This window comes from Anarrhichthys ocellatus, unplaced genomic scaffold (assembly GCF_004355925.1).
Source record: "Anarrhichthys ocellatus isolate YVR2014 unplaced genomic scaffold, GSC_Weel_1.0 scaffold117, whole genome shotgun sequence".
NCBI lineage: Eukaryota > Metazoa > Chordata > Actinopteri > Perciformes > Anarhichadidae > Anarrhichthys > Anarrhichthys ocellatus.
The window spans coordinates 759697-775240 of NW_022280147.1; the positions used below are offsets into that span (position 1 = coordinate 759697).

Here is a 15544-nt window from a genome sequence, read left to right on the forward strand (position 1 = left end):
GCAGAACAGTATTCGACAAAAAAACTCAACTCAGAGTGTCCTCGGTCTTTTCCTCCGTCTGGTTTGGAACTTTACTCTACGCAGTTCTCCAGTCCAGGTTAGTTCTCTGGGCTCCCTCCAGCCGTGTGCTCTCCTCTCTCCTCTCCTCCTGTCTTAATTAGGTGACTTAAACACCCACATCTGGGTGACTGGTGAGGCCTTCTGGGAGCTGTAGTTTGTGCCTCGTTGGCCATTTTGTGATGTGGCTGCTGATCATTAAAGGGAATGTAGCACCCATCTACCGCCTGGCCCCTTGTGATGCCACAATATACAGGTGCTGGTCATATAATTAGAATATCATCAAAAAGTTGATTTATTTCACTAATTCCATTTAAAAAGTGAAACTTGTCTATTATATTCATTCATTACACACAGACTGATATATTTCAAATGTTTATTTCTTTTAATTTTGATGATTATAACTGACAACTAAGGAAAATCCCAAATTCAGTATCTCAGAAAATTAGAATATTACTTAAGACCAATACAAAGAAAGGATTTTTAGAAATCTTGGCCAACTGAAAAGTATGAACATGAAAAGTATGAGCATGTACAGCACTCAATACTTAGCTGGGGCTCCTTTTGCCTGAATTACTGCAGCAATGCGGCGTGGCATGGAGTCGATCAGTCTGTGGCACTGCTCAGGTGTTATGAGAGCCCAGGTTGCTCTGATAGTGGCCTTCAGCTCTTCTGCATTGTTGGGTCTGGCATTTCGCATCATCCTCTTCACAATACCCCATAGATTTTCTATGGGGTTAAGGTCAGGCGAGTTTGCTGGCCAATTAAGAACAGGGATACCATGGTCCTTAAACCAGGTACTGGTTGCTTTGGCACTGTGTGCAGGTGCCAAGTCCTGTTGGAAAATGAAATCTGCATCTCCATAAAGTTGGTCAGCAGCAGGAAGCATGAAGTGCTCTAAAACTTCCTGGTATACGGCTGCATTGACCTTGGACCTCAGAAAACACAGTGGACCAACACCAGCAGATGACATGGCACCCCAAACCATCACTGACTGTGGAAACTTTACACTGGACCTCAAGCAACGTGGATTGTGTGTCTCTCCTCTCTTCCTCCAGACTCTGGGACCCTCATTTCCAAAGGAAATGCAAAATTTACTTTCATCAGAGAACATAACTTTGGACCACTCAGCAGCAGTCCAGTCCGAGACGCTTCTGACGCTGTCTGTTGTTCAAGAGTGGCTTGACACAAGGAATGCGACAGCTGAAACCCATGTCTTGCATACGTCTGTGCGTAGTGGTTCTTGAAGCACTGACTCCAGCTGCAGTCCACTCTTTCTGAATCTCCCCTGCATTTTTGAATCGGTTTTGTTTCACAATCCTCTCCAGGGTGCGGTTATCCCTATTGCGTGTACACTTTTTTCTACCACATCTTTTCCTTCCCTTCGCCTCTCTATTAATGTGCTTGGACACAGAGCTCTGTGAACAGCCAGCCTCTTTTGCAATGACCTTTTGTGTATTGCCCTCCTTGTGCAAGGTGTCAATGGTCGTCTTTTGGACAACTGTCAAGTCAGCAGTCTTCCCCATGATTGTGTAGCCTACAGAACTAGACTCAGAGACCATTTAAAGGCCTTTGCAGGTGTTTAGAGTTAATTAGCTGATTAGAGTGTGGCACCGGGTGTCTTCAATATTGAACCTTTTCACAATATTCTAATTTTCTGAGATACTGAATTTGGGATTTTAATCATCAAAATTAAAAGAAATAAACATTTGAAATATATCAGTCTGCGTGTAATGAATGAATATAATAGATAAGTTTCACTTTTTGAATGGAATTAGTGAAATAAATCAACTTTTTGATGATATTCTAATTATATGACCAGCACCTGTATATGTATGTCTGCTCAGTCAGGAAGTACTGTAGGAGTGGAGTAATTGCACTTCAACAGTATGGAATTACTTCCTATGCAGAAACGTGCAATGGACAAGAAGAATTGACTTCAGACAAGCGTCCTCACTGACAGAAGTAATTGCACGACGACCGCGTCAATCTGAAAATTCAGGTCATCGGTTTGGCGTGCAGCGCATTTGTGTTCTTAGAGTCCAGCCTATACGCTGCCTAATCCCGTTCCCCTGTAATGCGTAGGAGGACAAGGTGTGGGCTGATGTTCATTACTTTCCTCTCTGCGAGTCGATACTCTTTCTCAGTCTTCCAGTGCTCCCATGGTGACACTATGTATACCCAAGCTGCCAGATGCAGCACAATACTGCGAGTGTGTGTGTGTGTGTGTGTGTGTGTGTGTGTGAGGCAAAGAACACATGATGTGATTAGGGTGACAGAAATGTACATCCTTATCCGAGACTTCGTCTCTAATGAAATCACTAAATATTACAGGGAGTTCTTATTTGACAACATTGTGTCAGTGGCTACCACCGCCCACTGGTTAACGGTGTCAGCCTCCACTTTGAAAGCCTTTCCATAGAAACCGCCAGTAAGTGACAGCATGCTTGTTTGGAAAAAAATAATGTCATAATGGAGCTCCCCCCGGGGCTGAGTGTAGAACCGTTCCTGCCTCGAGACCCACAGGTACATTTTTTTTTTTAAATAAATAAAAATTCTATCACGACCAGCAATGCGGCTGTGAAATAGAACTTAGACACTGGATGAGTCCACTCAAAGGCTGCAGAGAGTGAGACAAAGTTTTTTGAGAAACATGGGGATACTGGAGGCTGATGTGAGGCTGACGACGGTTGCCGTTCCCCTTATGTTTACCATCATTTCCCTCCACAAACACCAAGCCGGGCTGGAAAAGGCCAGAGAGCCAGGGCCTCCAGCATGCAGGCAGTCCAAGACGAGGGTGGGGGTGGGGGGTGGCAGAGAGTGAAAAGAGAACTGGAGATAAGGGAGGGAGTGGGAGAGAGGGGTTAAGGCAATCACTGATGAGAGAGAGAGCGAGAGAGCGAGAGAGAGCAGGAGCGAGAGAGAGCAAGAGAGAGAGAGAGCTCGGGCTAAGCTGCCTCCAGACACCACGCGGCTCAGAGCAGATCGAGAGTGACGGCTTGCTGATTAGTCAACTCACAGCACCCCCAAGACCGGAGCCCGCACGCACGCACGCACGCACGCACGCACACACACACGCACACACACACACACGCACACACGCACACACGCACACACACACACACACACACACACACACACACACTTGCTGTGCAGTTCATTTAAATAAACCCTGCTATTACCGTTGCACGCGTGCCAAAAACATGTGAACACGTACACATGTAAACAAATAAGAAGCACAGAAGTGCAGAATGCAAACAGAAGAACAGTCAATTTACATCTTAAGGAAGGAGACAAAATCTACTTTGAGACTTTTAAGTCTGCAGCACGTCTGCAACTTGCATGCGTGGACATAATGCGATGCAGGAGTGTACATTGATTAAGAGTCACAATGTGTACAGGGGGGGTCGGTGGTTAATTACCTTAAGGAGATAGACGGGGATGTTGCTGAAGTCCCCCGGTAGCTTGAGAAGGAAACGGGCTGAGAACTCTCCCGTCTGGTGAACAAGGAACAGGGTTTCAACATACGGGTCATACAGGAACAAAGAATGGTGCGTTTTGGTGTAAAAAAAAAAAAAAAGAATGCGTACATATACGATATGTATAAAATGTACAGTGTGAAGATAGAATCACTGTCAAAAACCATAGGGCTGGGTTTCGTTAGAAAAATTCTAAATGTTGGGCAAATACAATACCAAACACGTCCTCATACCTACACGAAATAATAAGGCGTTTGCCACTGACAACCAAAACAACATATGTTGTAAACACGTGGTTAACGTTGTGAAAAGGAACTACTTGGTTAGGTTCAACAAAATATCTTGTTTTGGGTTAAAATAAGCATGTTTGTAAATAAGTATGTGACAAAGATACTAGGTTTTGTACTTGACGTTGTATGTGACGTGGTTCCGTAACTTGAACTCGTTTCACACGGGACACCAACAGCTGTCTCCTGGGTGAAAGTCCTGTCCTGTTAGTTTGACCCATCGTTGCACCCCGACCACCTCCCTACGTGGACTTTGTCGCTCTTTATACTACGTCACCTGACTTCCTCCTTTACTCCCGTCATGATCGCCGCCTAGCAACAAACGTAAATATGTGTCGCAATAAGCTGACGACTATACGGTGAGGATGGCTTGCAAAACCTGAGTTTTGGTAGCAGTTGCCACATTTAGTTTTGGGATTAGGAATGTGCTTTAGCTCAACAAAATATGCCAACCTGGCATATTACAAGAGAAAGATAGAAGCTAGAGAGTTACAAGCTACTTCTGTACTTGTAGAACTCAAAGGGTCAGAGTGAATGGTGTTGTCTAAGCAGCATTTGTTCTGGCTCCCCACGGGCTTGTGTCCTGTCCCCATTCTACATCAACGACTGTAGAAGACACTACCAGGACAGGCACATTCTGAAATGTGCAGATGATACAGTTGTTGTCAGTCTGCTTCATGGGCGTGAGTCATCACGTGGGCCTGTGGTCAGTAATCTTGCACAGTGCTGTGATGATCACTTTCTGGGATAAGCATTTCTAAAAGATGTGGTTATTGACTTCAGAAAAACTTCCACCTTCTCAGGGCACCTTCTGGTTGCTGCTCCAAAACCCCCACTAACAACCTAATCGGTCAAAACTTACAAAACTTTGTCTCTTATCTTCTGTTTTGCAAAAGCCACGATGTGGTTTGGAAATGGGCAGCTCATTGAGAACATTCCCTCAGCGTGTTTTTGTTTATGGTATTTCTTGCCTATTTAGTTGGACAGCTGCTAGAGTACAGGGAGACAGGAAATGACATTGCAGTTATATTGCTTATGCCATGTACATTCAACTATCAGGCCACGTCCCTCTGTAAACTCTGAGACACTGTTGTACCCGATATGTCCAGCTGTGACATATGGAGCAAAAAAACATAACGCTAGGCAGTTTGGTTCATCATCGCTTTCATTAGGTTCCCGCTTCATTTTATGTCAACATGTTTGTGTTCAAACACACACGCTCTGAAATAATAGAAACTTTTCAGAATGACTGAAAGGTCTGCTTTCGTTAATAACATGCACATTGATGCGGCATGATGTTCCAAACCAACTAACATGCTTGCAATGTACAACGTAGGGTAAGCACAATATTGCGTTTCGTAATGATCATGAGTTATTGTAATCTTGTCCTCAAGAATGTGTCTTGACTGAGACACACAGATCAAAATGTGATGGCACAGTGATCTGAAAATCATGTGCATATTGGGACTGGCCAAAATAAAAATCCGGAACACATGATTCTGACTCGTCTGACACTAGTTCCTTTGTACAGGCAAACAGGAAGTTTTATTCCATGCTATTTCCTATGGAATTGTCTTCTGAGGACTGCATACAAAATTGAGTGCGATTATGTTTAATAACTTGATTCTATGAAAAGACACTTAATAAATAGTGGCACAGTAGAATAAGGAAAAGTCAATCCTCGCTCATGTGATGGCTAAATGTTGAGATGAGACGGTATCACAAGTATTTATGTTCTAAACTCAAGACTGACATAGCGATAGGAACAGCATGTGAACAGTGTTCCTGTCCAACACACGACGTCACCAACAGAACGTCGTTCAACAGTTGCCTACCCAGCTGTTCTTGCGTCCGGCATAAATCTCCATGTTGCGGCCGTAGTTGGGATCCTCCAGCAGACTGTCATACTCGAAGAGCAGCCTGGAGCTTTCGCGCAGACGCTGGCATTGGTAGTGGTGGTACTGCTGGAGGAGCTCCTTCACCAGCTGTAGCAAGCATTCTGGATCCCCAGCATCCCACTGGACCAAGTGCTGAGAGGAGGCATAAAGACAGACATGAGACACGACATCCGTTGTTAGTTTAAACATGTGAACGACATGTTAGAATGTAAAATCAACAAAGCAAAAATAACAGGTAAAAGGAAAAGAAATATGTGTTTTTGATTTTGGGACAAACTGTCCCTTTAAGATTTCAAAATGTCAATGGCAACATCCTGATAAACCATACTAGTCGAAGGTCACATCCGTAGTGCTGTGGATGACTACCAGCTCTCTTGACCGAGGACCACTCATTTGTTTCCCGTATTAAAGAAAGGTAAACAGCACTCAAACATGGAATGTGAACTCACTGGCATACATGGTGGTTATATGACAAGCTCCAAAGGGCTGATCAATTTCAACAACCAATTATAGTTCTGAATGACACTTGAGACAAGTTTGAGGAACGGTTGGGAATTAATAAATAGTAGTAGAGCGGATAGAACACAGGAGTACTAGGGAGAGTTAGGAAGACCACGGTAGAAGAAAAAAGGATTGTGCCAGGAAGAAGAAAAAAAACAAATGCCACAGTAATAGCCTAATCCTGACAAGCGTTACTTCCCATTACCAGATCAGAAGGAACAGGGTTGTGCTAAAGGATGTCCTGTTTCCACGGAGATTTAGATTGACATGGAAAAGTACAGATCCTTTTCTGTCCTCTGTGGCCATACTGATTGATAGATATAGATTTTTGAAAAGGGTGCATTGGGTTGTTTGCAGCATGGGGATATATACCGCACACATGGTGCAATAATTTAGAAAAGCTCAAAACATTTTGTGTATCTTGCACGTCAACAGACTTTCACTCCCACAATCTCTACTTCAGCAATCCCCAACAGCACTCGACCGACCGACCGAAGCCTGGAAGCAATATGCAAATTTACAGGAAAAAACAAACTACAATCATATGCACTTGTCACATATGAGTAAGCAGAACCAACCAGGAGTGATTCTCTACAGGGCATATTCTACCACATGGAAGTTTTTCCACTCTTTAAGGGGAACCCGTCCATTGCAAGGAATAAAACACATATAATTAATGTGAACATCACCGTGTGGAAAAAACAAATTGCAGGCAACATGTCGGGTCTAATAAAGACAGATGGATGGCCGAGTTCTTGGGGAATGAATGCTGTGAAAGCTTTGTAGTGGGGGAGTTCAGCACGCAAATCAAAACACAACCACAACAAAATAAATAAAAAACGTTAAACGGCTTAATGAGTTTGCTGCACTGTTTGGACTTGGAGATGACTGGGTTTGTTAATTTAAAGAGATTCATGCTCCCTCTTTGAAGAGTTTTTTTTTTTTACACAATCGCTACCTTTTTACATTTGAAACACGTCATTTTGGAGAAATGGAGGATGGAGATGATGGCGTGAACGCGTAGCTGCCTTTGCCTTTCCGTAGCACTCAAGCTAATTAAATACAGGTCAACTTAAATGATGAGCAAATCGGAACAGGGAGCAATTTTAGTGTGCACTGAGTGGGAGGAAGGATTAGTAAGACTGTAAGCATTAATAACCATTACATGAAGGTGTCAAGTCAAAAGCGGGACGTCTTTGACTTGCATTAGCTCGTATCCCTGACTGTCTGTCTTTTTGTTCGCTCGTCTTCCTGTCTTCGTCTGGCAGCCCATATTGGCCCTGTGATGGAGAAAGCTTCCATTGTTTTAGAGCAACACCCCCTCTTGCCATGGGAGAGAAGAAGGTGGGGGCTTGGGATCTAAACAGAGACAGTGACCTCATCGTCCCGATCCACCGGTGGTTACCAGCAATGCCGGGATTCCCGAAACGAGAGGTCGACGCAAACAAGGATGGGCATTGTCCAAAAGAGACAGTCAGCGCTCCGGGCAGAGCTGAAACTGAGGAGAGACTGAGGAAGTGCTGTATCAGGATTGTGACACAGAATATCAGCCAAACTCCACTGGAGGAGGAGGAGGAGAGGCAAGGAGGAGAGATCAGAAGTAGGAGAGTGAGGGGGGGGGGGCTACAAAGCTCAAGCAAGTAGGCCAAGGCCAAAGATAACAGGCTTGAGACTTGTTTCAGTGGGAGGGAAAGCTAAGTGTACACTCGACGTGGTGAAGCCGGCACGAGCTGTGCATGCCATTGACGCCATGACATGACTGTCACAGAGAAAAGATCTATTTCCATGTCAAGGCATTATACAAAGAAGGGCAATTCCTTTTTAAATGCTTATGAAACATGTGGTCTTAAAAAAATCTACATTCGAGTAAATATTGCTACCGTCTACAGGATATTCAACATTTGTTTCTTTATAATGCATGTAATAATTGACTCCTATGTGGAGTGCCAATACGAACAAAGCTCAACAGTGAAGACTGTAAACAAAACTTAACTTTTATCCTAAAACACGTGAGAAGAGCTGCAGTACAACTTTATTGCTGGATAAATGATACAGCACATCCCAGATAAAGCACAGGAACAAGAAATGTTCCTGTGTGTTTCGGAGAGATGTGCAGGAGAAACACTCCCTCAAGTGTGTATAGTGAAGGTTTACTCACACTCAGTAGTTAACCCCATTTGCTCCATTTTATTTTAGACAAACTATCGCTATCAGTGGAACTGGGCTCTGACAGTCTCTGTAGGGTCGGACATCAGGGAGGCTCCAAACACATAATGAGGGCCGTGGATGCTGAAAATATCGGCATGTAATTAACTCCTGACAATAATCTCGGAATTCGAGACCGGGAGATGGCAGATGGGGATTCTCCACTCCATGACAAAGACATGCAGTGTGGGCTAAAACTTTGCGAAACAGCTGATTTTTAAAGTGGGCTTCATGTCATATCTGACACGTTTTCAGTTTATTTCTCCCCATAAAAGTTATCTTTCCAACATATAAAACAGCTCTTGATATCGGCCAATACAGTAGCCTTTAAAAGATCCGCGACTGACAGACAGACCCGGGTCACTGTCGGTAAAAAAAACTAAAAAAACACTGCTGTGGTCTGTCTTGTATTGTACTGTCTCTGAGTTAACAAGGTAGCACTCGAATGCCGCAGCGAAGCATTGGTCGAACAGAGGCAGAGATTGTGAAAAGCACTGAGCCAAAGAAGCAATGGACGTGTGTTGCAACATGTGTGCGTGTGCAGACATGTGAGTCTGTATGCAGACTCTTCACTGAATTGATTTTATACGCTCTGCTGAAGGCTGTATGTGCCAAAACAAATCTATGTTTTTTTTCATGAATAGGATAAGCCCTGCGGAAAATGTACACATTTGATGCATAAAAAAAAACAAAAGATGCAATAGCATCTAGCAAATCTAGGCTATTTGAGAGTCAAGATTTAAGGTTTGATGAAATAATCTGAAAAGAAGAAATTCCTTCTACATGCCCTCTCGATCATTCTGTATGGAAAGAACATCTTTCTTCGGGCTTTATCCACAGGGGGTAGATATCGAAGCCCTCGACAATACTCCCCGGATCAATCTGGACCTTGTAATCCAATTATCTTGACACAACACACTGGTTAAACCTGTGTCAAATGATTAAGCCTAAACTTGGCTTATGATAAAACCTGTCGTCTCTAATTCGCAAATCACTGATACTTCCCTTATTTCAAAAGAGCACATATGTGTAAGGGAAGAGACGTATAATCGTATTACCTTTAGATACTATTATTATTATTATTGATTCAATATCAATGTTAAAAACTGCACATTAAAAATATATTGGATTACCATTTAGCATCTGTGGTATTCATGTAGCAGCGTGTCCAAAAAAAAGTCGAAATAGCACAGTTGGTTGACATGAATGTTACAGAACACCATGTCTTTGAACACACATACACACACGTTCTCATGTCTAGTGATTCATTTACTAAAATCAAATTCATTTTAAATGTTAATTTAAAAAAAAAAAAAAAAAATGAATCAAATAATTTTTTTCTTCAAGGAAAATGAATAAAATGAAGGAAATGTGTAGTCAAGTGAATGCACATGTGATACATGGCCAAATATTTTAAACCGCTTTCTTGCAAAATAAGAAAGTCAAATTAGCCAACTAGGCCTGATGACTTTCTAAGAACTTTACTTAGAAATCTACAGTCAGTTATGAACAAGAGATATAGGCTACGTCCATGTGAATGTTTTCGTGCCTAACTTCTGCCACGGTTTAACTAGCGTCCACACTACTCCGGCATTTTCTGAGAGGTTTGAAAATACTGCTGACCCCGTCTTGGTTTGAACACCCAGTTACTTACATTTTGCCTTTGGAAATGGAGACTTTTAAAAAACAGTGACGCAGACACCCACATCCGGTTCCTGATTGGGTCGTATCAGTCACTACGTGTCATTCCCTGATTCGTCACGCCCCTATCACAGGACTTTTACGAAAGAAAACAAACATATCAGCCTCGACTGCCAGTAGTTAATTCAACATGGATAACCAATTACAGGGGTTGCTGACCTTGTTGTGTATGCTAGCAGCTGCTGTGCAGTTCTGCAATTTATAGTGTTCTTCCTCAATAATATTGTCTGCAAATAAGCAACCAACCTCAGAGTAGACAATCTGTACGCAGGTGCCCATTTTAGGTAAATGGCAATGCATTTTCAGGTGTCTTAGTATGGTCGGACAATATTTCTGAAATGGTGCTAAAATGCTCGAGTGCATGGGGATTGTCTCCGATTTCTAATATGCTGCGCAGTAAAAATGTATTAGAGCCTTCACAGCCCGTGTGTGTGACAAATAAACGATGCGAAAAAAGCAAAATACATGCCTGAGAATATTATATGTCTAGGGCTTTTATTGTGAAAGGTAAGAACGGGAAGAGTGGATCTGGTCTGCGCTGCCCTTGTCAAGGGTGAACGGAGATATTTAGTTTGCTGGCTTGGTTCAGACTACGGAGCCTTCCTGCTGTATCATAAGGCGCTACTCTACTTTTCTGCACAACGTGATAGGTTGATGCCTTTATTCGCAGTGCAAGAACTAGAAAGATCTGCGTTGTTTTTCCGCCAAAAAGTATGTCGCTTTTTCCCGTTATATTTGTGTTGTTTGCTAAAGTACTCGAGACAAAAACAACAGTTCCAACAACGTGGAAATTATTCGCACAAAAAAAAAAAGCGCCCCTGGTGTGCAGTGTGGATGTGGCCTCAGAGTCTACAGCCGGGCTAGTGGTCCGAGGCTGCACTTGGGCACAGCGATGCTAACATCAGCATGCCAACATACTCACAGTAACAATGGTAACACGTTGATGTTTAGCAGGTATAAAGTTTAGCATGTTCACCATCTTAGTTTAGCTGATGGGAATGGCATTAGTTTTGCGGGTATATGGTCACAAATCAAAAAAGTTTACCTCTAGATTAACAGCAAGAGGATCACCAAAGACGCTCAAACCTCAAGGGAACTTCAATATCTGTAGAAAATTTCACAGTTGACATTTTTTTGTTTTATGTTCCTCGCATTCCTTGTGTGGGGAACATGAACGGAATACAAATTTCAAGGCAATCCATTTTATAGTCAAATAAATTCACTCTGAACCACAAACGTTAGCCTGCTGGTGGCGCTAGAGGAAAGGTCAGAGGATCACAACAGTCAGAGCATAACCTTTCGGGGCCTTAAATATCTGCAGCCCATTCCACAGCCATCCATCCAATAGGTGTATAGATTTTTCAGTTTGAACCAATGTAGTGGACGGACAAACAGACTGGCAGCCCTAGAACCACGCCATTAGCACTGCTAATAACAACTTACCATGTAGTATTGTTTGAATATAGACAAAACTACTCAGTGTGCAACTTATTGCATCAAATAAATAGACATTTGTTACGAAACAGTGATTTCTGAAGTATTGTAAATGTGTTGATGATAAAGGAAGAACTCAACAAAAAAAAAAACGTGTCTTCCTTTAAGAACAAAATGTACACCTAAATTAGGCATCTTCACACTGAATAGACCCAAGTTGACAGAATTATGTCTTCTTGTGCCATCCGTCTGTACCATCTCTGATCCAATATTTATCGTAGGCCAATGAGAGAGGGACTGGCATCTGTAAAATGCAAGATAATTATATAGGCCAAGAGAAGATATTTGTTTTTACGTCTTAAATATGATTTTTATAGATGCTGGCAACCTGATCCAATAAATCGCTGTCGACTTGAAAGTGTGAGGCATTAAAAAACTCCCAAGTATTAAATTAATCTCTGTTAGTCTTTAATTCAAGTGTGGGCTCACACCCTGTTTTGCCCCTGGAGAGTGCCAAGTCTAAGATCATGCTAAATTGCTCTTGTCATGTGTTTAAGACACTTGGCATTCTCAGCCCAGTGTTTTTTTTTTTTTTTTACTGTGATCTGTGCCATTTGTGTCCAACACAGTACAACTTGTTGACAGAAATAGCACTTTTCTGACTACTTTGAATGTGGTTCAGTAACTTCTTTAGCCTAGTACCAAACACTAGGAGGGCTGATACTATTGTCTCATCTTAGTCTGGCACTTAGGTCTCTTGTTTTCTCCTATCCATCAGCTGGTGTTTAAGAATCACCAAACTCCTTTCCACCAGCCATCCCTGGTAGCAAACAATAGCCTGTCTGCTAAAAGCATTCAGAGCTGTCAGTGAGCCCTGCCAATAATAAACTCTAATAAAAGCTGGAATGCATTATTCCCTACAGCGGGAAGGAAGCAGGAGCAACAGTTGGTATGCTATGCCCAGGTTGACATAATCCTGCTTTATGGGCCTTCTGAGGTCCATTGTTAGAACAGTAACAGGGGACGAGCTGGAGCAGCAGATAGGAAGCGCTCACCAATGCTTGGCATTCAGGGTAACGTGAAGTCGGGAATGTTTCCTCTTCCTAAGCAGAATAGTGCTTAGATTGGCTTTACACTCAATGTTCTTAGTGGGAGTTGTCCTGATATCTAAACTACAAACAATGTCTCATTGTCTGAGGCACTTCTCTGAGGAGTCTTCATTTTCTAAAAGTAGTGGAAAAATAGCCTCGTATGCTAACCAAGATTAACATAAATTTGTTAAAGTATGGGTTTTTCAGACAGTATATCTGTATTCTGTATTCCCCTTGGCATGCAGAAGTATAATACATAACAATAAATCTTTGCACATGTTTAATATATTTGCAAGCATACACTAGAATGGCTCAATTCTCAAAGTGGATCTAGATTAAGAAAATGTATTGGGCAAATGGATTGCATGGCTGCATGCTCGAGGACCTCTTGTGGTTACGATGACTCACACATTCTAAAAACACCTTTTATTACCCGTTTTATACTGCCATTGACTGTCTGCTGATTTGTCACTCACAACTCTTAACTGGTAGGCTGGTAGGAATCACCAGTGACAACACAGCTGAGTGCATCACTGAACCCCAGCTGCTTCTCTGCGGCCAGAGACACAGCTGGTGGAAAACAGCCCTCTTTTATTGTTTTGGATGGTATGTTTGGCTAACAGCTAACGGAACTACCAGTGCACAGACTGCTGAGTACATCGCCCCCATTCAGCCGCAGCTACGAGGGCAGCTTGGCGTCTTATTCGATGACTTTGAGGTAATTGTCTGCGTACATAGCTGCTTGTTTTGAAGTTTGAATAATTTAGTTTCAAGACGCCTTACAGCCTGGTGTCTGGGGGGGGGGGGGGGATAATTGTGGGTTGAATCCGTTCAATCACACAATACAGCAGACACACCTGGCAGGGATCTGCACTCTACTGAGTCCACCTTTCTAGTTGAGGATGTCTGTATATTGACACATTTTAATCAACTAATAATAATTAAATAGTTAATTTATTTATTTAGCTCTAAATTCAGTCAATTAATGGCTGTCCAGTTGGGGGAACAGAGCCAAACAACAACAAATCCAAACAATACAATAGAGACCATTTCTGGAGTTTCCAGCATAGAGCCTGCCCCTATTCCACGCAGCAAAGTACTGCAGGAAGGATAAGTGGAAACATGTTGATGCTGTATCTAGAGAGGCCATAGAGGCTAACCCCAGGTCCCGGGCGCATACACACGGACTGAGAAAGATGCTAAACACTGGGGAACTCCCAAAATGTTTAATGCCTGCACGCATCACCGGACAAGTCTAGACCAGACAAATGATACATTAGGCACAAAGAAGGGGACAGAGGGGCAGACAAATAGTAGTATGAGGAGAGTAGAACACGGTGTACTTAACCTTATCTTACAGTAAAAGACAGATAGTATTCAGTGTTCTCTGGCCTATGTGCTGGCTACATATAAGTCAATATCAATGAGGTATCACAAGAACCAATGTACTTTAAAGGGCTACAAGGTTTCTCCATATGCAAGTAGTAAAGTCTGTTCAATGACAGAGTTGTATTTTAAATGCCTTGCATGCATTAAAATATTAAATTTATATAAGAGTAGGCTAATAACTGGGGGATAATGTAGCTGAAACATTCAAAAGATCATTCTGAAATTTGTATCATAATTTATAATAATATATAAAATATCGGAATGTTATTTGTAATTCACATTTTTTTTTTATTTGCTGCAGTCCAAACAACATTCATCAAGTCATAAGCTGCCAGTGTTGTCCTGAAGTCTTGCTAGCTAGCTTAGTTACTAGTCGCGAACCGGAAAGAAAACAAAACGCCTTGGCCATCTACGATCGAAAAATGGAGAGAGGTCTTTGGAAATATGTTTCAATTGGGCAAGATTTAATTGTTCTGGAAACGAAGACAAGCATTTGCACATTATAGAAATATCTGAGAAGACAGCAAAAACAGCTGATCAGTCATGTCAGTTAAATGTTTGCAAAAACCACCTCATGCAAGCGTCAAAACTGTGGAAGTTTAATCAAATTCTGTCACTTGCAAAGCTTTTCAAATACCTACAGTATACCTTCAAAATGTTCATATATTTAAGTGAATGGGAACATAGTTTAGTTCAACAACATTAGCCGACACACAATGCTGATAATAATATAAATAAATATTGGATCTAATGGAATGATTCAAAATTTGAAAAACAAATGTAATTGTTATGGCATTAATGAAAGTAAGGACATATAGTGCTATTTTATTCAGTCAGAGCAAATGAGAATCATGAGGTCGAAGGAACTGCCCAAGGAGCTCAGAGACAGAATTGTGGCAAGGCACAGATCTGGCCAAGGTTACAAAAGAATTTCTGCAGCACTCAAGGTTCCTAAGAGCACAGTGGCCTCCATAATCCTTAAATGGAAGATGTTTGGGACGACCAGAACTCTTCCTAGACCTGGCCGTTCAGCCAAACTGAGCAATCGTGGAAGAAGAGCCTTGGTGAGAGTGGTAAAGAAGAACCCAAAGATCACTGTGGCTGAGCTCCAGAGATGCAGTAGGGAGATGGGAGAAAGTGCCACAAAGTCAACTATCACTGCAGCCCTCCACCAGTCGGGGCTTTATGGCAGAGTGGCCCGACGGAAGCCTCTCCTCAGTGCAAGACATATGAAAGCCCGCATAGAGTTTGCCAAAAAACACATGAAGGACTCCCACACTATGAGAAATAAGATTCTCTGGGCTGATGAGACCAAGATTGAACTTTTTGGCGTTAATTCTAAGCGGTATGTGTGGAGAAAACCAGGCACTGCTCATCACCTGTCCAATACAATCCTAACAGTGAAACATGGTGGTGGCAGCATCATGCTATGGGGGTGTTTTTCAGCTGCAGGGACAGGACGACTGGTTGCAATTGAAGGAAAGATGAATGCGGCCAAGTAC

At 42.3% G+C, this 15544-nt stretch overlaps 1 protein-coding gene across 4 annotated transcripts in view; it reads right to left on the bottom strand.

Annotated features, from left to right (window-relative positions):
- Nucleotides 1-15544, bottom strand: part of babam2 (BRISC and BRCA1 A complex member 2) — a 103557-nt gene that overhangs the window by 69838 nt on the left and 18175 nt on the right. For all 4 annotated transcript variants that reach the window (XM_031876852.1, XM_031876850.1, XM_031876851.1 and 1 more), the window contains exons 5-6: nt 5659-5853; nt 3480-3554 (exon numbers count right to left, since the gene is read on the bottom strand). In XM_031876852.1, coding sequence (XP_031732712.1) covers nt 3480-3554; nt 5659-5853 — 270 coding nt within the window. The remainder of the gene's footprint in view (nt 1-3479; nt 3555-5658; nt 5854-15544) is intronic.